This window comes from Delphinapterus leucas, chromosome 18 (genome assembly GCF_059928025.1).
Source record: "Delphinapterus leucas isolate spDelLeu-1000000601 "Yukka" chromosome 18, BTC_Dleu_Yukka2, whole genome shotgun sequence".
In the NCBI taxonomy this organism is placed as follows: Eukaryota; Metazoa; Chordata; class Mammalia; order Artiodactyla; family Monodontidae; genus Delphinapterus; species Delphinapterus leucas.
The window spans coordinates 2,632,327-2,653,609 of record NC_143146.1 but is presented as its reverse complement, the minus strand read 5'-3'; the positions used below and the strand labels follow the sequence as shown (position 1 = coordinate 2,653,609).

Below are 21,283 nucleotides of genomic sequence, written 5' to 3'. Positions count from 1 at the left end.
CCCAGGGTCTAGAAAACAAGTTCTTAAGTTTTAGGAATCCTTGGAAAGGCTTGAAAGAGATACTTCAATAAGAAGATACTGGCCAATTCAACCGAACTTAAAACCTGATGAGACTAGTTTAAAACTCTTTAGGTACATTTGAGTCTTCTTAGAATGTTAAATGACATCCTTTTTAAAAAACTAAACAGAATTTAAGAGTTATCCTACACACTAACATGATATGGACACCCGTCCAATTCTTTGCATGAGGTCGTAGAGGGAAGCTAACAATACCATCTCAAAATTATTAACCAGGCATTAAACAAAACAAGGAATACTTCTTGAAGTTTAGACATACCTTCAGGTTGTGCGTGTGACTTTTATACCTTTCTAAAAACGATTAGGCCCGTTAACTTACAAAAGCTATGAATCTGAGAAACTATTACTTTTAAGTTCATACATTCATTTCTATAGAAAAGTCACATAATCACAAGTTTTTATACTGACCAACATTTTAAAAGCTGTGAAGGAGATGATACAATTTTACTGACTCTGTAGGAGAAATGTTTTTGTTTGGATAGACTCCAGTTACACAAAAGAGGCACAGCACTGGGAAGAGGATAAAGCTGACACATTAAAGTCAACTGAGGTTGACTTTAGGTTTTGCTCAGACTATACATGTATAGTTGTTGTTTTTTTAAAGCCAAAGGGCACAACTTTGTAGTTATCTCCGGCAAAGTTATCTGAGTGCATAATTTCACCATGATTACTTTTCACCGTCATCTCTAAATTTCCCTTTCCATGTAAGTTTGCTAAATATTCCTGCCAAGCCAGTAATTCTTCTTAATTTTCCCCCCTAAATGAAAGGGAGATTTTTTTCCTCAACCGTAAAGAGTGACTAGCTGACTCTTATTTACAAACCCCGAAACCATCTAAAGATAAAAAGGTGGAAGAACACTTAAAACTAAAATAACTTACCTTAGAGACTTAAGTCCTCAACGTCAAAGTGGCACACCAGGCCTTGCTGTGACAAACACACACCACACTGTGTCCAATGCAAACATCTACCTTCCCAGATGTGAAATTGTATTTTACTATCAGACCAACAATTGTTGTAAGCCCAGGAAAATTCACAGGAAAAAAAAAATGAGGCACGGGGGCAGATTTTTTTTTAATAGTTGTATTTCAAACAGGAACAACAAACGAGAAAAATCTAATTCGTGGCAGGTAAACCTGGGTGTGCAGAAAGTTATATACACACATTTACACTTCAGCTGTCAACACTGCCCTCTCATATCCTCCCCTTTCGTTAAATGGCCAATCTTCAAAGTGGCAACACAGGAAAAACTCCTCCATCACTGCACCAGAGTCCTCCGGGCACAGTACCCCTTACGTGAAGGAGTCATCTCGAAGGCGCTTTCAGCCATAAAAAAGAAAACATGTTAAAGAGAGGAAACAAGTTTGCTCTTTCCCACCCACGAAGTGGTCTCACCTGTGGTTCTAGCTTTCTTTACTCCAAAGGGTTCCGAATCTTCCAAGCATCTCTTGCGATTTGTTCCCACACTAATGTGATTAGGAAATACATTCGGATGGCCCCCATTGAAGGGGCCACCGTTATAGAAAGGATTCAGATGACAACTCTGGAGGTTCAAGAGAAACTGGGTACACTCTTGGAAACCCTGGGTTTGAGCAATGTCTGCTGCCGTCAGGCCACTGGCATTTCTCAGGCTGTACGACACAAAAACACTGAATTACATCCCATCACCATTTGCATCTGGTCTCTGTTCCTGCTGAACTGACTATCTATCTGCAGGCGATATGAAAGAGCATATACAGATTTACAGCAAGTCTGAATTAAAGAAGGAGTTACTCATCCTAGCTCTGTAACTAACTTCTCTCTTATGCACATTTGATTACGAAGCAAGATTTGGGAGATAGTAATTTAAAAATCAATATACTAAACTTTAAAAAAAAGGCATCTTCCTATTTAACTCCTCAAAATCATTTTTTATGTTAGTCTGAAGAATATAAATTTATGCTAACTTCAGACTTAACCTGAAACTGAATTCTATATTATCTGCACTTAATTTTAATAATCCATTCCTTTAGCTCGAGTAAAATCATAACAAACAAACATGTACTGAATTGTCCATGGCATTTATAACAATTGGCTTCCTAACAACAAAGGCAACTGGCTTAACGACAAGCCAGAATTTGTGCTAACATGTGACACTATAAGTGGAAGTTTAGAAGCATGTCCTGAGACTAATTTATCATCAGACTGGAGATCTGAAAAGCTGAGTTTTTTGTATTTTGTTTTCTGGCCTTAGGAAAACTTGCAGAAGTTCAGAGCATTTGAGTGGGTGTTTCCTTCTAATACTGTCCTAGGAACTCATCCCCCTAGGCTGAGTCCTACCATCAAAAAGAATCAACATCATCCTGCGTGGCTAATAACATTAACAAGTAACGGTCTGATGTCCTCTGCATTAGCTAAGAGTCAGACTAAATCAGAAGTGGTGGCAGAATATAAATGAAAGCTCTAAATAAGATGAATACGAAAGAACCAGTTGAAATTGTATATCTTAATTAGGAAACAATAAAAACTGAGGGAACAAAAGCAACTCCACGTTGAAGTTCCCCTGGAAGACAAGAAAATACACTGCTCTGTGAAATAAATCTGTAAAAAGCAAGACAGGTTGTTAGCTGCACACTGATCCACTGAAACTGGAGAAGCACTGAAGGGCCGAGGCAGTACCACACCTCCCGGCGAGCTCTGCCACAGACAGTGCAGCTGTGACCAAACACAGGCCTTGTCTTGTTCCCGAAAGAACAGGGCACAACCCTGGATGCTTTTTCCCTAGATTAACGTGAATGAAAAAAAAAGCCATTTCAGGGAGAAAACTACAGAATCAGGGACAAATAAGGATTTTCCATTTTAAACATAACAATAAGCCCTGTATTCCTATTTCCAGCCATCATACGCAGAAGGTTCCAAGCTCAGAAATGAAAAAGCTATATACTTTTGGACAATCACTAAATATGTTCCCACTTTTAAAAGCATGAGATAAAGAAATGTATCATACATTTTGAAGAAAGGCAAAAGCCCAAACTCAATCTGATCAAATATAAAAGAGACAAAACTTGAAAATCCCCAAAACCAACAATATTTTCTTAAAAATATAAGGCAGCTGTGTGCATGGCTACTGAGAACTAAAACTGACATTTTTATTTGATTTCATGGCTATGACTTCTGATAAACATTATTCTAAAATTTCACAATATTTTGATATATGAATTAAATAGAGAGGAAATATCAAAGTTTGGGTAGAGTGAGTTACATTAGTTATGTGTATAGAAAATGATCACATACTTGATTTTTAATATCAACATGTTATAGAAATTTAACATTCAAGCAAGTGTAACACTGGATAATTTTTTTAAATGGTGTATTTACATTTTCAGAAGATATCATGAGTGAATGGTCCAAAAAGGTCTACTCTATCAAGAATGTGAACAGAATAAGTAGCTGCAATAAAATTAAAAAAAAAATTTAACTCTACACAATTTGAAAAGACGAAGACCCAGAACATAAGCAAAGTTTAAAAAATGATCATTTCTATAGATAAATATGAACTTGCTCTCCAAAAATTAAAGAATACAGAAATGAGAAGCTGCTGCTTAAAATCAGGACAAATAACGCTGACAGTAAAGATTACTCCTCAGTGGATGATAAAATAAAGAACAGCACACAGATTTTTTAAATGGTATTTACCGCCCTAAATGCCAGTTCACTGAAGAAAGCTGAGATGCTCAGGGAGCATGCCAACTTTTCTAAGTCACTGAAAACAAGAACATCCAAACTACACTCAATTCCTTTACTCTTAATTCAGAAACTGAACAGTAGACTGAATCTGAGTTAGAACAGCAAGTTTACTGTTCTTGCAAGGAAATACAGCCTTAAAGAGAAAGAGCGAGTGCGCACCAATATCCGGAGACCACAGAGGCTGTAAGTGTCTGAGTGGGAGCGCCTGCCTGCACCTGAGAACACAGGCAGCGTCTCCTGCCCGTCTCCAACTACCACGAGTGGTCCCAACACTTGCACATCACTCGGCTTGGACGAAGCCAATCAGATTTCCAGGTGGTGTGAAGTATTATCTTCAAAACTCGAAAGAACAGCCACTAGAGTCAACTCATGCTATGTACTCCTCATGTGTGGACCCAGCCAGTAAGAAAAATCACAAGCCGAACTGAACTTCAACTGGTTCCTCGTATAACTCTGAGGGATCCAAAGAGAGATCCAAAGGGGAGTTCAAAACATTCCAGAAAATGTATGGACAGATATCAGAATCTGGGACGTAAGGTAACTGGAAAAATTAACTGGGAGATTATAATTTTGGCACTATCCCTACAGTAGTATTATTAGAAACAGGAACATACAGTATCCCTTCTCCACTTCTGGTGGAACTACAGAAGTTTTCAACTATATTATTTCTCAGTTACTAAGGACTGAATGTAACATTCAGTTTAACAGTGTTTACGTTCCTCTAAAGCAGAAAGGTCCGTTAATACCTGACCCTGGAACAGGCCAGCAGAACCGCCCACTTCCCTCTCCTACCTCCGAATGTTTTCCTTCCCATCTCCTTCCCTACGTACCCCCACTCATTCCTCCTTTCTTTACCCGTAGTTTAACACGCTAATTCTGCTCTGCTCATATTTAAAACCTTGCAAGTGGCTCTGCAATCGTATGGTGCACAAAAACTGGGTGGAAAGGAATGACTGGGATCACCAATCCGGGGCAGGCACTTTTTCTGTAAAGGGCTGGACAGCAAAAACTTTAAGCTCTACGGGCCACAGTCTCCATTCTCTCGTTGTAGCCTGAAAGCAGCCTTAGATGATGTGTGAACACAGCATTGGCTATGTTCTAATAAACCTTTAGTTACTGGCACTGAAATTCGAATTTCATATATTTTAACGTGTCATGAAATATTATCCTTTTGATTTTTGTTCAATCCTTTAAAAACATAAAAATCATTCTTAGTTTATGGGCCATACAAAAACAAACAATGGGCTGGACCAATTGAGTAACATTTAATCAATAGATGATACTGGTAAACTAGTCCTCTACTCTTTTTAAAAAAATTTTATTTTATAGAAGTATGTTGATTTACAGTGTTAATTTCTGCTGTACAGCAAAGTGATTCAGTTATACACATATATACACACACACACACACACACACACACACACTCTTTTCCATAGTCTTTTCCATTATGTTTCATCACAGGACGTTGAAGACAGTTCCCTGTGCTCTACGGTAGGACCTTGTCGTTTATCCATTCTGTACACAACAGTTTCAACTGCTAACCCCAAGCTCCCAATCCTTCTCTCCCCTGTTCCCCCTCGCCCTTGGCAACCACAAGTCTGATCTCTATGTCTGTGAGTCTGTTCCTGTTTCGTAAAAGTTCATTTGTGTCATATTTTAGATTCCACGTATAAGTGATATCACATGGTATTTGTCTTTCTCTTTCTGACTAGTCCCCTACTCTAAATAACAGATGCCTATGGGTTCCTGAAAACTGTCTCCCTGGTAATTTTCTGCACTATTCAATTCAAACAAAAAAATAACTTTTTAGAAGTTGCCAAATCTGTTAAATCACAAAATGTTAAATATCAAGAGAATATCTAAAGGTAAACTTCAGAAGAATGTAAAATAAAAGACCTTAAGAGAGCATGCAGAAGAAATAATCATTCCTACTCCACCTGAGTGTTCTCTGTTAAAAGTTCTAAGTGTCTTACGACTGAATTAGGCGACGTGCTTAATATGAATGAGGCGGAAACTGTCTTTACAGGTCTGAATTCCTCAAGTCACTTCTTAATAAGCAGAAGGGGTTTTCAAACGTATTACACAGAGGCTGAAAATCACGTGGGTTTCTAGGTGAAGAGCAGCATAAAGAATAAGAATTATAGTTCTTAAAACACTTTAACAAAAGAGGCTCAGGCCTTTAAATGCACTTTTACATATATGCTCTCCTATTTGTTAAGCATGTTTCAATTTTAACGTTTTAGGAGCTGAAACAGTTCTCCTGGTTAGAACGTATCATCAATGTATTAACCCTTCAGCTCTATTTAGTGTTACACGTTTAAGCGGATATTCACCCTAAGCAACCCTCCACGATTTCCCTAAAATCCAATGGGAGCTGGGCACATGAATGTGATTTAGGATTTTACAGGTTCTGTGATAATTTCACATTTGAATTTGGTCTTTTCTTCTGTTACAGTACTTTTTCAACAGTCAAGCCTTCACTCTTCGATCCCGAGGTATCACTGCAGGTGTGACATGGCCACACTACGCTCACTGCTGACTACTCCTACCAACCCGAAGTGAGGGGCTGCTAAAGACAAAGTTAATCTGAACTGTGGTCTTCACACACTAGTCCAAATGGAAATTTTCAGTATCTGGAAGATACTGTTCAAAATTACTCTCAAAAACTGTATTTTGCATGAGAATTGGGGCACTAATGAAAGTGTACACAATATTTTTAGACTAAGTCTTTAAAAAACACACATGAATTTCGTGACTTTGGTTTACTGCACTCGGGCAGATGACGCCTCATGTAAAATGTACCTCTGTCCATTTCTGACAGCAAGAAGCCCCATGGGGGACGTGCTGTGAGGCTGTTCTAAAGCTCCAGTTCACCTTTCTGGCCCCCTCTGGTATCCGTTTGAAAAATCTTTGTAAATGGGCAGAGATTTAAAAAAATCAGACACCAGTCAACTTGATGTCCAAACTGGGTCTAGTCTGTTGAAGTTTTAAAGCTGACTTTCTTTAAGAGTTGACATGATCAGATTCTTAGACTAGTAAAAATCAACTCGCTCCAGTTTGTCACGGAAGCTATGACAACCTTCACCGAGACTATGAAAAGTCACTTTGGGCAGGCTACCCATTTTCTCCCAGTAGTTCCTAGTGTTCTTTCAAAATTGCAATATGAAAACATGGGAAGGCATAGACTAATATTTACTGTGAATTATTTATCCTGCTGAATAACTGGCAAAATAAACTTTTTTAAAACTTTACTGAAGTTAAAACATAAAGGCTCATATACTATATTTTCTGTAATAAAATTCTGAATAGAATGTTAAGACTTATTATACCTAAGAGTGTCTCCCCAAAGAACTTTAAAACAAAACTCCACTCTGCTGCCAGCTAATCCCCCATCTATTTTCCACTTATAGTGTCACAACGTCAGAATATGAGAAGCCGTTCTAATAAGTTTTTCTTTTTTTTTTTTTTTTAATTTGCAAAACCACGGATCAGGAAGTATCTGAAATATACTTTTCAGAATCTGAGTTGTCACATCACCTTCAGGATGTTTTCTTTTTTGTTAATGCCATGTGACAATAAAAGATGACCACAATTTTCATATAAAGAATATTTCTGTTAAAATTCTGATCTCAACTTAACTATTGTTAGTTTACAAGTAAATAGGTAGATATCATAAATTAGGGTAAGCAAAGCATGCAAATCTAAAGAATCTATATCTGAACTCCTAGATTAGCATTAAAACCAATCACCGCAACAAATACCTCAACAGTATGCCTCGAGTGGAGAAAGGAAGCCATACTGAACATTCAATGCCACAACTGTAAGGTTTTCGGAGAAGCACCTGTGGCAGTTTCAGCAGTTTCTATATGGAATGCTCCCCCTTTCTAGGATTACTTGAAAAAATCAAGTCAATTCGAATTACGTAGCTGTAAAACATTGACATGTGTAGTTTTTACAGATTCAGAATCTTCTGTGTGATTTAAAACGGGCAATGGTTCATAAAACAGGAAACTTAAATAATAAGGGATCACATATTTGCAGGCAACATTTTGATTAAAAATACATATACATACATGAGGTGCAGAAGCACATTTACTGAGCGTAAGCCATTGTCATGTGACCACCTTGACCAAGAGCTATTGCTCTAAAACACTGCCTTTTCAATTACTTCTAGTAATTTTTAGCATGAAGCCAATTTAATTATGTCAGTTATTTCAACAAAAGTTTAACAGTATGGACTAAAAACCATTAACTCACGATTCTGGTTACTTTAAAATTTGGTATGCTGTATCTCAAATACATTAGTAACTATTCCTAGATGGAAATAAGCAAATACATGGAATCATTAAAAAAAAAAAAAAAAAGATAAAAAAACATTACTAAATGTCCATTTGTACAGACAAAACATTACAAACATCTAAAATTTCTTCAGTAAAAGGAAAACGTGTATTTTTAACCCTTTGGTATCCAAACTCTTAAATACGTAATTATGAAGACTTTATTAAATATATTCTTCAGGTAACAATAGGAAGAAACTATTTTTTAAAGTTTCTACTTGAATAAATTTGGTGCCAAGTTTTCAGTTCAAGTTCAACATTACCGAGGACAGTTTTATGTTGCAACTGAACCCCAGCTATGTTTGCATACATTAAAATACAACAGCATCATTCAAAGAGTCTGATGAAATATTTAACCTGCTCCCACTATAATTTAGGCAAAGGAAAAGACATTTGAATCTAGAAATCACTGGTTTTACTTGAAAGCACTATATAAAAGCAGTGCTTAAACAAATATTAAAACCTATATATTATTCAAGCTGTTATGAAAAACAATCAAAATTCTAAACTGAATTTGTCAACAACTCTAGAATACTGTCAGCCTGCTATCTATCTGCTCCTTTCCAGCAGGCAGAACTTCATCAGCTATCTCGGGAAGTAATTCCTCCACCTTGCCTGCAACAGTTTAATAAAAGGAAAAATGAGCCAGGAAATTGCAAGATCAGACAAGACTGCTGTAGTGACAAGTAGGTCAGGGAGGGAACACTAGGTCAGGACTGGAATGCACAGGATCCAAGATCAGAAACCACTAATTCAGAGTTACACTGCTAATAAATTTCATGGTTGGACTATTATTCTGAAGGGCAAATAGGTGAACAAATGAAAAGAAACCACAAACTTCAAACATGAATAAATGTCTAATGAAGTTTGCCGAGGGCAAAAGCTGCAAAACAACTTCCGACACTCATATTACATATGCTCATCACATGATTTGCCCTAATGAAAATTTTGCTTCTAGACAGAGCTCTACGGGTAAGCAAATAAAGGTGGGTCATAAACATGGACCAAACTAAACCAACTCCATTTCAATTAAGAATTTTTAAAAGTTCAGCAAAATACTTTTTCCTGCAACATTCAAAAGTCTATTATGACCACATTTTAAGACTTCTGTTACTAAAGCCAACTGTGTCTATTTTCTAAATTAGGCAAGAAAGATTTTTTCAGAGTGAATCACTGGACTTGCTTATATATAAGGTTACAGATGCTTCTCTAGCTATCTGATGCTCATAGTTAAGCTCCTCTTGGGATGAAAATAATTAAGTTAAAATATATGTAACCCACTGGAAGATCTGGTTACCACAGAATCAATGGCTTCTACAGAAATGCTCTCCTACAAAAAAGCTATGGGGCTTTGCCACAACATAATTAAACACTGGCACCTGGTATAATGTGGTATTAAAATGGACTAGCAAATTGGCCTTAGATGCAAGCAATTCTGAATCTCTAAATCCCACTAAATCCCTTTATTTCTACTCTGAGGCATTAAAAAAAAAAATCTACTTTTATATCTGGTTGATATGGAAACATTCTCTACTACATCTCTCAAGAAAATAAAGACAAAAATAACCAAAATCAGTCAGTGCCAAAATACTAAAAGGCAAGATAATTCAAGGCTAGAAATGTGTACTTTACAAAGTTGTTTGTAAAAGGTCTTTTTTAAAAAATTTATTGATATATATATAAATTTTTCTTTTGTAAAAATAAATGCAACACATAAACATTCAGGATCGATCCCAATCTTTTGGAGTCAGGGAGGAAATGTCTGATTGAATCACCATGCAGGTTACATTCATCTTCCACTGGCCTGACTAGAGCCCCCAGTCACCTGAACAGAACAGTGCCCAGCTGGCCTGTGGGAACACAAATAGGCTCTCTTGCTTCTCCTCATTGGTCACATAAAAGGTGGTCTTAATTATCAGCAGACAGCAAATTTTCAAGAGTCCTTCTCTGAAATCACATTAAAACTTAATTTTATATTGTTACTTATCTGATCATCCAAAAGAAAAATAAGGCAACAACTCTTCCATGTTATTATATGTCCTTCCTCCAATCAAAAACCCTCTGTGTGTAGCAAGTGGCATTCAAATCCTGGCTGCAATGAAGAACTGAACTGCCATATAAGCAGAGTTAAGGATGATGACAGTTTAACTTACTTAATAAAAACTCCCTACTTGAGAAAAAAATGAGAGTGAGAAGCGTCTGTAGAGGTTTAGATCATTTAAAGTATACAAGCGTTCAGTCTGGTCACAGAACTGACACTTAATCCTGTGTGTTTTTATTTTTAGATGTAAACAGTGGCAAGTAACAATGACAATCATATAAGGAGAAACAAAACCTCACATGAAAAAGAAAACTTGGCACCAAAACTCAAGATGTAAAACAAGAGAAGAAAAAGAAACTCCATCAACATACTCACGTGTGGTGCTAGAAAATGTGCTACGATGCACAGCAGCTGACATGCGTTATCTTACAGATGCAGCCTACATTGACAAGTAGGTTATGTAACAAACCGTTCTAGCCACAGATGCCTGGTACGCTTGCCCTCACCATTATCTACCCCATGACCAAAAAAGCAGCAACTTCAGATTTTGGCCACTTTACGTAGCAAATATATAAAAAGCAAAGTAGGAATTAACAACAAAATTATTAATTACCACCAAGTGTGATAAAATACTGATACAAGACAGCTTTTAATCTGGTCACGGAAAAAGGAAAAATTTCCACCAATTCCCAAACACTATAGCATGTAATATTAAAATTAATAATCTGGCTCACTTTGAACTGGGAACAAAATAAGTTAACTTCAAGTAAGTAAATTAATTCTGGGCCCCTTGATGACCTTAAAAGAAAAAGGCGTTTTTATTTGCTAGGACTACACTTTACCATATGAGCAACATAACAGGAAACAAATAAAAGAGCTCTAAGTACCATAATTTGGGGGAATCAAACTATTATTTGTTGGTAGACTAAAAGTGTTAAACTATAAAAATGTGCAGAATAGATATTAAAAAGCAATGTACAATTTAGCTTACTGGCGAAACTGACATTTTATCTAGATGTTAAAACTAAATAACCACATATACAATAGCAATAAATAATGATTACTTGTGCTCTATCTCCAGGCCAAAGACATATAATTTTAAAAATTGCTTTTGGCTAGGTGGCTCAGGCTAAATATTTCTTCTAAAAAATATCTGAAAGTTCAGTCAAGGGAAATCACCATATGCAGGGTCTTGAGGGAGTGGCTCTTATACTGAGAAGGAAAAACAAACTGGCACTCGAGGCCATGCTCAGTCACACTTGGTGGGAAAGAGACACTCGAGGGTCCTGTAACAAGGACAGAATTGTAAATAAAATGATCTCATTTTAAAAAGACACCTATTAAAAAAAGGACATAGCGCAAGAAAGATATTTATTGGTTCAAAGGATTAAACTATCCATTAAAGTGAATAAAACTAACATCTTAGTAATAAAATGCTCAGGACCAATTAGAGTACTGTTTAGAAAGATAAGTCACTGAAAAGATCAACTTCTAATTATTCATTATTTCAATAAATGACAATTAAGGAATTTAATCAATTATTTTACGACTCTGTATTTTATAATCAAAGCTTCTGTTGTTAAAATTAAAGATTTAAGCTTTAAATCTAAAAAACAGCTAAGAAAACTGCATCTACAACGTTGCTTTAAAGCAATGCAATGAGAATCATCTTGATGTTTTCTAAACTGTGTAATATATATTCATATTATCAATTGTTTTTACGTTACCTTAAATTATAACTACATATGAACTCACAAGGTTCCCTGCAATGTAACAGTTAACACAGGTCATATTTATAACACTAAATGGCTACATAAGTAAATGATCCAAGCCCAAACTAATGTCTAATCTTAACAATAATACTTAATGAAACAGAAGCTAAGATACTAAGAGCCTACTGATAGCCCTTGGTATCAGACAGGCCTTTCATTAACCTATATGGTTCTGCTGTCCAGGATCTGTTTTCAATATTTATTATAATACAGAGTCAAAACAATGAAGTGGAAACCAAAGGGTTAAACTAAGTCAGTTCTGTGGGTTTTATTTCTCCCAAAGTCTAAATTTTCATATTTCCAATTAGAATAAAGTGGTTTGTAATTAATTTTTATAAAATATTCAAGACACTCAAGGTAAAACAAAAAAGCTGATATTATCATAGTTATTTTGGTTATTACAGCTCTATAGCTTACACTCAATATTTAAGGGTGAAAACCGCATCCATTTTGTTAATGCTGTGAACTGCAGAAGAAAAATTTTTACAATGAATCTTTAAGAGAAAGTTAATACAAATGAATTAAATACTGAAATAAACGTATAATGCCATGGCTAGCTAATGATTTGCATACAAGATCACATTTTAAAATTAATACACTTAAATGTTAATACTGTCCTCTCAAGCTAGAAATTAGCCAGTTGATGTAAACTGGGCTAAAACAAGGATATTCTAAAATAATGCCATCAGTATCAAAAACTCAGAGTGAGTTTTTAAGTCTTTAATGTGTACAGTTCCATTTTACAAGGAATTATAAAATCACTGAACAATCATAACAGGTTTTAAAACATAAGATGTTCTCATATCTGCTAAAAGATGAGGAAACCATCTTTTTAGCAAAATTAAGAAAAGCTAACTGTCTGCAAGAATTTTTTTGAGCCAGAGAGGCCTGAAAAGATATTCTAATCCAATTCGAGGCACTCATTCTGAAATTAAAACTTGGCAAAGTTTGAAGACTTGCCCACAGTGACACAATTAGTCAATGGTAAAGTCAACAATGCCAGGCTCCAAATTTAATGAGTTAACTGTTCCTTCTACCCTAATATGCTCTCTCTCTCTCACGGCAAGAACGCTGAGGCTGCTGGGATTCAGCCCCTTCTGCTAGTGGTCAACTCAACTCACACAACAACTTGCTCACTAACGCCAACTGATCTAAAAAGCAAAACTCTATTACCAATATTGAAAACAAAGCTCAGAACTTTTGCTTGCTCTAAATCCTGTCTCTAAACACGACACCCTTGACCACATCTTTGGTTGGCAAGAATAAATGAAGATGCTTACTCGGCATGAGCCCCGTTAGCCACCAGGGCACTAATGCAGTCCAGGCTCCCAGAGCGAGCCGCCTTGTGAATAGGAGTCTCGCCCTCACAGTCCTGAAACAACAAAAAGGAAAGCATTAAGATCCATACAAGACTTCCACATTCTAAAGTTAATTAACAAAGGCCACGTACCATCTCATTCCTCTGAAATAGGATTAAGGTGAGCCAAATCTGAAGCAGAACACAAAGAAATGTAGACGTGAAGAGAAAATAAAAGCAGACCAAGGAAGGAGCACGTTCTCCTGAGTTCTTAGGTCAAGAACAAAAAAATCATGGGGCCTCTCCAACCATGACAGCACGTACACTCTAGGTGGCAATTTAGAAATAATTTTTATGATGGATCACAGCACAGATGCATATAACACCCAAAATTATTATCTTCAGACCAAAAAATAGTAATCAAGGCCTAATAGCTAACGTCTGGTCTAGTCCACCCACGTTCACCTATGGCCACCATAGGAAAGCCTGAGTCGAGACACACCAGTGCCTCCCCCTGGATTTTTTATCTCGAGCCTGAATTAGGGCTATACTTTAGACAAGACCCCTAAGGTTGAAGGGTCAAGAAAAAAAATGGGAAGGGAGAACATAGGGTCAAACACAGGCAGCTCTGTATACAACTCAGGCTGTTCTGTGATGGGGGACTTTGTTCAAGGACTTTTGGAAAGGATGCATCAGAACCTGACTGACCCTTCAGGAAACAATGTTGAAGGAGGCATAGGAAATGAGCAGACTCGGGGAAATGACTCTGAAGACTCATACAGGAATCAGAAAAAAAAAAAAAAAAAAAAGAATTACTTTACACTGTATGAATGGACCAAAAAAAAATGTGAAACACAATTTCCTTCATAGGCTCTCAGGTAAAAAGACAAAGGTAAAGAAAGATACAGCGATTAACAGAAGGAAGTTGTTTCCATTAGAAAAACTGATTTAGGACTTTCTGCCTCAGAAATGCCAACTGACTAAGCAGCAACAGTTCCTGAATCACTCACATCCCATCACCACTGAATGCGAACTTGGCAGGAGAAAACTACACATAATTAAGGGATAAAGACATAAAGCAGGAGTGGGGCAATGGTGCACAGTGCATGGCACTTGGAAATATTAACTCACGGGGGGAAAACTGAGGTGAGGACTAAACCAGAAAGGAGTGGTAGAGCATTTCACAGAAAAATATAATATGAGAGACTCAACCACTTACTGGAGGGAAAAGTTATGTATAAGCTCAAAAGTGACGTAAAGTTCCAAACAGAATAGTCCCAATTTTGAAGAAAGAAACAAAATCATGAGGCTATACAGGGAACTATCTAGTGAAATCAGACTTAAAAAACAAAAGGAAAACCTACCCTATTGTCTGAAAAGAGGAAGGAAGGGAGAGAGGAGGTACATAATAAGGACAAATAAAAATTACGTACACGTTTTGCCAGGAAAAGTAGAACTAAGATTTAGGTGAGATTTTGACAAACACCACAAAAACTCAAGAAAACCAAAAAGGATTTTAAAAGCTATCTTTGGTACCAGAAGAAAAATGTTTTCTATACTATTTCGAGAACAGGGTGGGACAGCAGTAGATGCCAGAGAAAAAAGCGAAGCTACCCTGCTCCTGTTGTGTGTTATACGAGGAGCCTACTTAAGCTGGGAAGGGCAGAATAAACACTATTTAAAGAAAACTGCAACCAAGAGAATGAGAGCAAAGAGCCATTTTAAGGTTACTCACAGCTCAAGTTCAGACCAGTCATATTTCAAAAATACCAAATAGTCTGTAATATGATTCTAGAACTATTGCTGGCAAACTCTGAGTCATAAAGGACAGTGGGAGAGGTGCCAGAGATCTGAAAACGGACAAGTCACCTTGAATTTTAATTAAAACAATCTTACTTCTAATCTAGTTACAAGGAACTAAAGGCAATACCAAATGCCAGCCCCATTCTAGAAGGGTCACTAAAGAGATGATGACTTACAAGAAGCGACAGCCACGGGCAGCCACCACTTAAGATCTAACTTCACTTCCTCTCTGGGTAAACTTCGAACACCGAGCCTCCAGACAGCACATCTGAGCTTCAGTAACCCCTCATGCCCACCTTAGATATGGCACAGAAAGTCTCTATTAAACTTGAGGAAAAGGAACTTAGAATGGTAAGAAACTAACATGCCAAAAGAAAAAAAGGTATGCTAAGGTTCAAAAAATTATAGGCACGCAAAGAATAAGAAAAACCTGCATCTAGTTGCATAAGTTTATGTGGGAAATGAGAAAAACTGTCTACCTTGAGATGAGCCAACAGAAAGCCTACTGGGGCCTCAGGGTCAGTGAGTGCCTGTCGCAGCAGTCCAAACCGACAGCCGAGACTCGGACGAGACCACAGCTAACCAAGGCCCTTCCGGGAGCAGTGCCAAGACACTTAAGAAACCCAAGCGATACCCTCGTACGTGAGAGGACGTGGGGATGCTGAGCCAGGTGGGCTGTTTAAACACAAGAGGAGAGCTGTAAGGAGAGTGGGATCTGGGGACTCTTGCCCTGGGAGCAGAGTTGAGGAGGGATTTCCACGTGGTGCTGTCTAGAGCAGCTGGGGGAAGGAGGAGAGTGTCAAACCTTTTACCTGTGGAAAATACTGAGCCGCTATAAATCATTACATGAAAAGGGGGCTTCTGGGTTTAAAAAGATTTGAAAAGCAGCGTTACACAATTTCTTTAGATCTCTCTAAGTGTTATGTAACAATTTAATGAAAATCATCGTATAGAAAATTTATACTTAAAACTCCACATGAATACTAAATATTAATTACTGCTACTCATGGGCTATCCGTATTTTACTGACAGGGAGATTGAGTTACAACCAGTAAACCACTTGTCCAAGGCCAGAGAGATGAGGAAGCAGGGCGTGCCCCTTCTACCAGGAGAAAAGGGGGTGGGGGGAGAATCCACGAGCAGGAAGGAGCCTAGTGGGGACAGGCGACGCCTAGCACCACAATGGTACAGAGTCGCCCACTTGTAACTCCTGAATTCACGGACCAAAGCAACAAAGCAGTAGAGGAGCATGCGTGAAAGAATGAAGAGTGGAGGGTGGCAGGTGACCCAAAGAGCTGTCCCACATCCAGCTTGCAGCTTAGTGACAGAAACAGGCCTAAAATCCAGGGTTCTCCTCGCGCGCCCTTCCCACCCAGTCTCTTAAAGAGAACAAACTGCCCCCTTATCCCTCACCCCCCCCCCTTTCTCACTGACCCTTGTTTTAAACCACTGCTAAAACACCCTTCCTCAATCTGGTGTCCAGGAGTCACTTCCTACAGGACACCTGGCTACTTCTCTGCGTCTGACCATCATCCCCAGCCCGTACCTGAAGACAACTCGTGCTGCTCAACCTGCTCACGCTACCTGAACCACAACCACACAGATGACTGCAGATGACTTAACTGCCATTCTCGTGCTGGAACAGATGTGTTCTCACAATTATCTGTGGAAACGGAGCTAAGGCAGCTGTGAGCAGAGGAGCCAGGAAACCGAGGCTCAAGGCCAGGCTCCTTCACTCACCAGCTGTGACCTTGGGCAACTCACTGTGGGGCACAGTAAGTCACATACAGGCGAAAGCACTCTGAACACAAGGCATTGCTATGTGACGGGCCAATTATCCACAAATAACTTCACGAACGTAAGTTCCAGTTAGCCCACAGGTAAAGATGTCAAACTCTAATTAACGCCTGAATTTAATACTCCACACCATGTAATTAGAACTGGAAGAAGAAAACAAAAACCAAGCACGTCAATCATGGGCACTCCCTTACCGGTTTGTTAATGCTGGCTCCCGCTTGGATCAACCAGACGAGGCACTGAGGATGTCCCCCAAAAGCGGCGATGTGGGCTGGGGTCTGTGCGTAACGGGTGGTGGAGACGTCCAGCGTGGCTCCGGCTCTCACTAAGTGCATCAAGCACTCCAGCTTGGAGAACAGCAGGAGGGGACGAGACAGGCGTGCACGTCAGTACACTGTTAAACGCTACACAGGTAATCTCAGTTCTGTAATGGAGGTGAGTGGCATACACTTTTTTTCTGTTTAAGAAAACAAAGTTAAGTCATTCCTTCCCAGTATCATACAAATTTTAAAAGGCCTATTTAAAAGAACATTTTCCCTCGTCCTTGTAAAACAAAGTTGGTACACAGGAATAGAAAGTCGAAACAACTGACACTACACAAGTTTAAATATTTTGTTTTTCCTACAACTGAAAAAGCCCAAATCAATATAATACTGTAAATCCACTATACCTCAGTGTTTAAAAAAGCCAAAGTCAGAAAAGACTAGATTGCATATTCACAGACTTTTGTCAGAACTGAGGTTTGCCACTTGCACGCTCTATTCTAAAGAAGAAAACTGTTAAAGTGATTGGTCGGTAAACCCTTCACGGTCAAAGACAATTTTCTGCAGCCTGCACTGGCCGCACTGGCTGAATACTCGATTGAGGCCCAGCTCCAGATCAGCTCCTTAGGGAAAAGATGTGTGGAGCCAGGGAGAGGGCAGCGCTTCGGCTTTTCATACTGTTTGTACAGACCGCCCCCCCCCCCAATCAAAGACAGAAAGGCCTAGAGCACAGGTGAGCTCTGCCCCTGGCAGGTGGCTAAAACAAAAAGGCACAGGGGTCAGGACAGGACTTTGCAGCCAGGCATCGGTACCGTACTAGCTTCTGGAAGAAGAACCAGCACACTCAACAAATATTTAGCAAGTGCCTCCCGTGTGCCAAGCACGGCGGGAGAAGGCCTGCCGTCCTCAAAGGTTTACACTGCTCCGCCCAGCATGTCCTCAGGGTCCCGTTTCCCTCCCAAAGCACGATGCAGCTGGCGAAAAAGCTCTCACTGCCAACAGTTCTCCTCCTGAGAACAGGCCTCAAGCGAAGAGCAGCTACAGTCGGGTCTCACCCCGTGTCTCTTATCCTCTTTCAGCAAGTTAAGCCTTTCCCTGTAAAGGACAGGGCACTGCCATCAACGTTTTTGTGAGATGAACGCTCACAGCTGGTGGTACACTGATTTTTAGAACATGACCTGTCCTCCAGAGTCTGAATCTGAGGGTAATGGCTGATAAAGAGGTACCACTTTGGTATATTTTTATCTATCGCCTTTATCAACGTACTGAGCGAAAAATGACGGCCAATCCTAGTGATAAGATGAGCAGGTCTCAAGCTCAACAAAAATGAAACACGGGTGAAAATCGCTTGGTACGCCAGAAGCGGTTAGTCTTAACATCAACCGAGAGCTCCCTGGACTTAAAATTTGTTACCTGTGGGTTGGATGTGGAAAACCCGGTTTGGAATTCTGTACAGATACCGTTCAGCGCGACAGCTTGTAAAGGCAAGGCGTGATCAGGGTTCCTGAATAACGTTCAGTCCTCCGGGAGCGAGCAAGCCTCATAAGGAGGTGAGGACCCTCGTGCAGAGCTGGCACGTCGCTAGGAACGCGGCCTGAGGGCTGGGAGGGGTTCACAGCGCGCGGAACGCTCGCTCGGCTGGCTGTCGCCCAGGCTGAGCAGAGCGAGCGCGTCCAGGCCCACAAGCGGAGGGAAGCTGTGGGCAGGGCGCAGGGGCACAGGACCCGGAGCCTTCGCTCAGGAGTGCGGCCCGAACAGCCTTTTCGCACAGACCGAACGACACTTTCTGCGGCCCCTTCTGTATCCAAGACTCTCCGCTCACTGTGGTTAACGACAACTGAACACCCTGAAGTAAATGCCTCTGGTTGCAGCTTCTGGTCTCCGGGGTTCACCTACCGCTCGCCTTCTACGGAAGCAGAGACTCCGTGAGTTCTTACCGTAAAATACACAGGCGTGAATCGACCGCTCTAAGCGCTCTCGGCTACTGTTAATCCCCGGAGATGCCCGAAGCAGCCTCGGACTGGGAGACAGTCTAAGTAACCACTTGTCACGAGGCCGACGCATTTCACAGGACGTACCGGATGGTCCTACTGGGCGTCCTTCTCAACCAGGGTTGGGAGGATCGGAATCCCGAGGGGAGCCGTCTCCCAGAAAGCCGTGCCTCTGCCTCTTACGAGGGCGCCTGTCCCCAAGACACAAAGGCACAAGCGATGCCGGGAAGCAACGCTTTGAGCGTTACCTGCAGCTTACTGTAAAAGTGCACAAGGCGCCCTCGGCGGGGAGACCACCCCTCGGCCTGGGGAAGCCTGCGTTCAAGGGCAGAGGGCGAAGGGCGGCAAGGAGGGCGCTCGCTCTCGGCGCCGGGTGCCCGAGGGGAGCAGCGCTGCGGGCGCCGCGGGCTGTCGCCCAGCCCCGGCCGAGGGCGCAGGCGGCCGGCCTCTCACCGCTGCCGTCACGACTCCCTCTCACTCCCTTCGCTAACGTAAACCTGGCTTCACTTTGCGAGCGCGCTCAGCCCCTGCGTCGCCGCACCTCGAGCAAAGCGAAGCGGCCGCGTCAGGTGCAGAAAGGTAGCTAACCACAACACAACCTTTTCACCCCAAGACGGGAACACGTTTCACCATCATCCTGCCTGTGTCTCCGCAAAAGCGTTTCCTGACTTCAACCCAACCCCATCCTGTCAGGGCGAAAACGTCTTCCGAAGGCCCCGAACGGGGGTCTCCACGTCTTCGTCACGAAAGCCACCCTGGACAACAGCACCGTGCACCTCCCTCTGCGGCCACCGCTCCCAGCGAATAACCCCCTTTACCGCACGGACGAGGAAAACGCTGCCGCAGCTCTCCACAATTCAGAGCAGCACGCTGCCCTTCCAATCTCGTGACACTTCAAACACCACAGGTTTGCCTAAGCCGGGCGAGCCGAGTCCCCAGCGCACGGACGACATTCCACACGGAAGCCCCCAGCAACTCGGTCCGAGCGTCACCTTGCCCCGACCCAGCCGTCGGGGGGCGCCGACGGGCTGACCACGGAAACCCTCTAACGCGACCTTCGGGCCGCGACGGTCTCCCGCCCGGGCGTCCCCGTCGGAGGGGCGTCAGGAGGCCCCGCGGCCTTCCTCACAGAGGTTTTCCTCAGAGAGGTTCCGGACTCTCGCGCGCCGCCCCGCGGACCGCGTCTCCGCACCTCGACCCGAGCCGGCCGCCGCGGGAGGCCCGGCCCTCAGCACCGCCGGCGGCGAGGAGCCCTCACCCGCCCGGGCGGCGCCTCCGGGAAGCCGCCGGCGTTCGAAGCTTACGCCGCCGCACATGCGCCCCGGGCCCCTCCGGGCGCCGCCGCCGCCGCCGGGCCCTCTTCCGCCCGCGCTCCCGGCACTCCCCGCGCGCCCCTCTGGGCCCAGACCGTCCGCGCCGCCGCACATGCGCCCCGGCCCCTCGGGGCGCCTGGGCGGCCGACCCAGCTGGCGCCCCGCGTTCCCGACACGCCCCGCGCCCCCCACGCCTCGGCCCCCGCCTCCTCCGACACCCTGGGGCAAAGCCGCGGAAGATGGCGCCTTAAAGCGCCCGCGCCCACCTTGCCGAAGTGCGCGGCCCAGTGCACGGGCGTCCAGCCGTAGAAGGAGTCCTCGGCGGCCAGGTGGGCGCGTGGCGTGTGCTGCAGCAGCGAGCAGAGCGCGGCCAGGTCCCCGTCGCGGCAGGCGCGGTGCAGCGGGAAGCGGAGCGACAGCAGCTCCTCGCTGGAGAAGCCCGCCTCCACGCCCGCGCCCGCTCCCGCCGCCGACATGGTCCGTCACCGGAGAGCGCGGGCTGGCGAGCAGAGAAGACGCGCCAGTCAGGACCCGAGAGGCCGCCGCCGCCGTCCGAGCACAAAGGAGCGAGGGCAGCACCGCCGCCGCGTCCCGCCGGCTGCCGAGCAGAGCGCGCACAGGGGCGGGGCGGGGCGGAGCCTGCGGCGCCAGGAGTGGGGCTGGCGCCGGGAGACGCCGGGACACGCCGGGACAGGAGGCGGGGCCTGGGCCGTCGGGGGCGGAGACCGGGGGCCGTGGGGCGGGGCCTACTCCTGGAGCGGCGGGGAGGGGCGGGGGGCCGGGCCAGGAGCAGGGGGCGGGGTAAGGCGGGGTGTAGGGCAGGGGACTGTGCCAGGCCGTTCCCGGTGCCCTGCAGGCGGCGTGGGC

General features: G+C 42.7%; 1 protein-coding gene across 9 annotated transcripts in view; it reads right to left on the bottom strand.

Moving 5' to 3' along the window:
• The window catches only part of ANKRD10 (ankyrin repeat domain 10), a 33,347-nt gene extending 12,281 nt beyond the window's left edge, over nucleotides 1-21,066 (bottom strand). Inside the window, exons 1-5 of one of the 9 annotated variants that reach the window (XM_089899364.1) lie at nucleotides 20,683-20,785; nucleotides 19,050-19,294; nucleotides 17,044-17,306; nucleotides 13,233-13,324; nucleotides 1,472-1,707 (exon numbers count right to left, since the gene is read on the bottom strand). In XM_089899364.1, the coding sequence (XP_089755490.1) occupies nucleotides 1,472-1,707; nucleotides 13,233-13,324; nucleotides 17,044-17,184 (469 nt within the window). In that variant the 5' untranslated portion in view covers nucleotides 17,185-17,306; nucleotides 19,050-19,294; nucleotides 20,683-20,785. The other 8 variants (XM_022576746.3, XM_022576751.3, XM_022576742.3 and 5 more) reach the window with 8 other exon arrangements.
• Nucleotides 21,067-21,283: the final 217 nt, after the last annotated feature.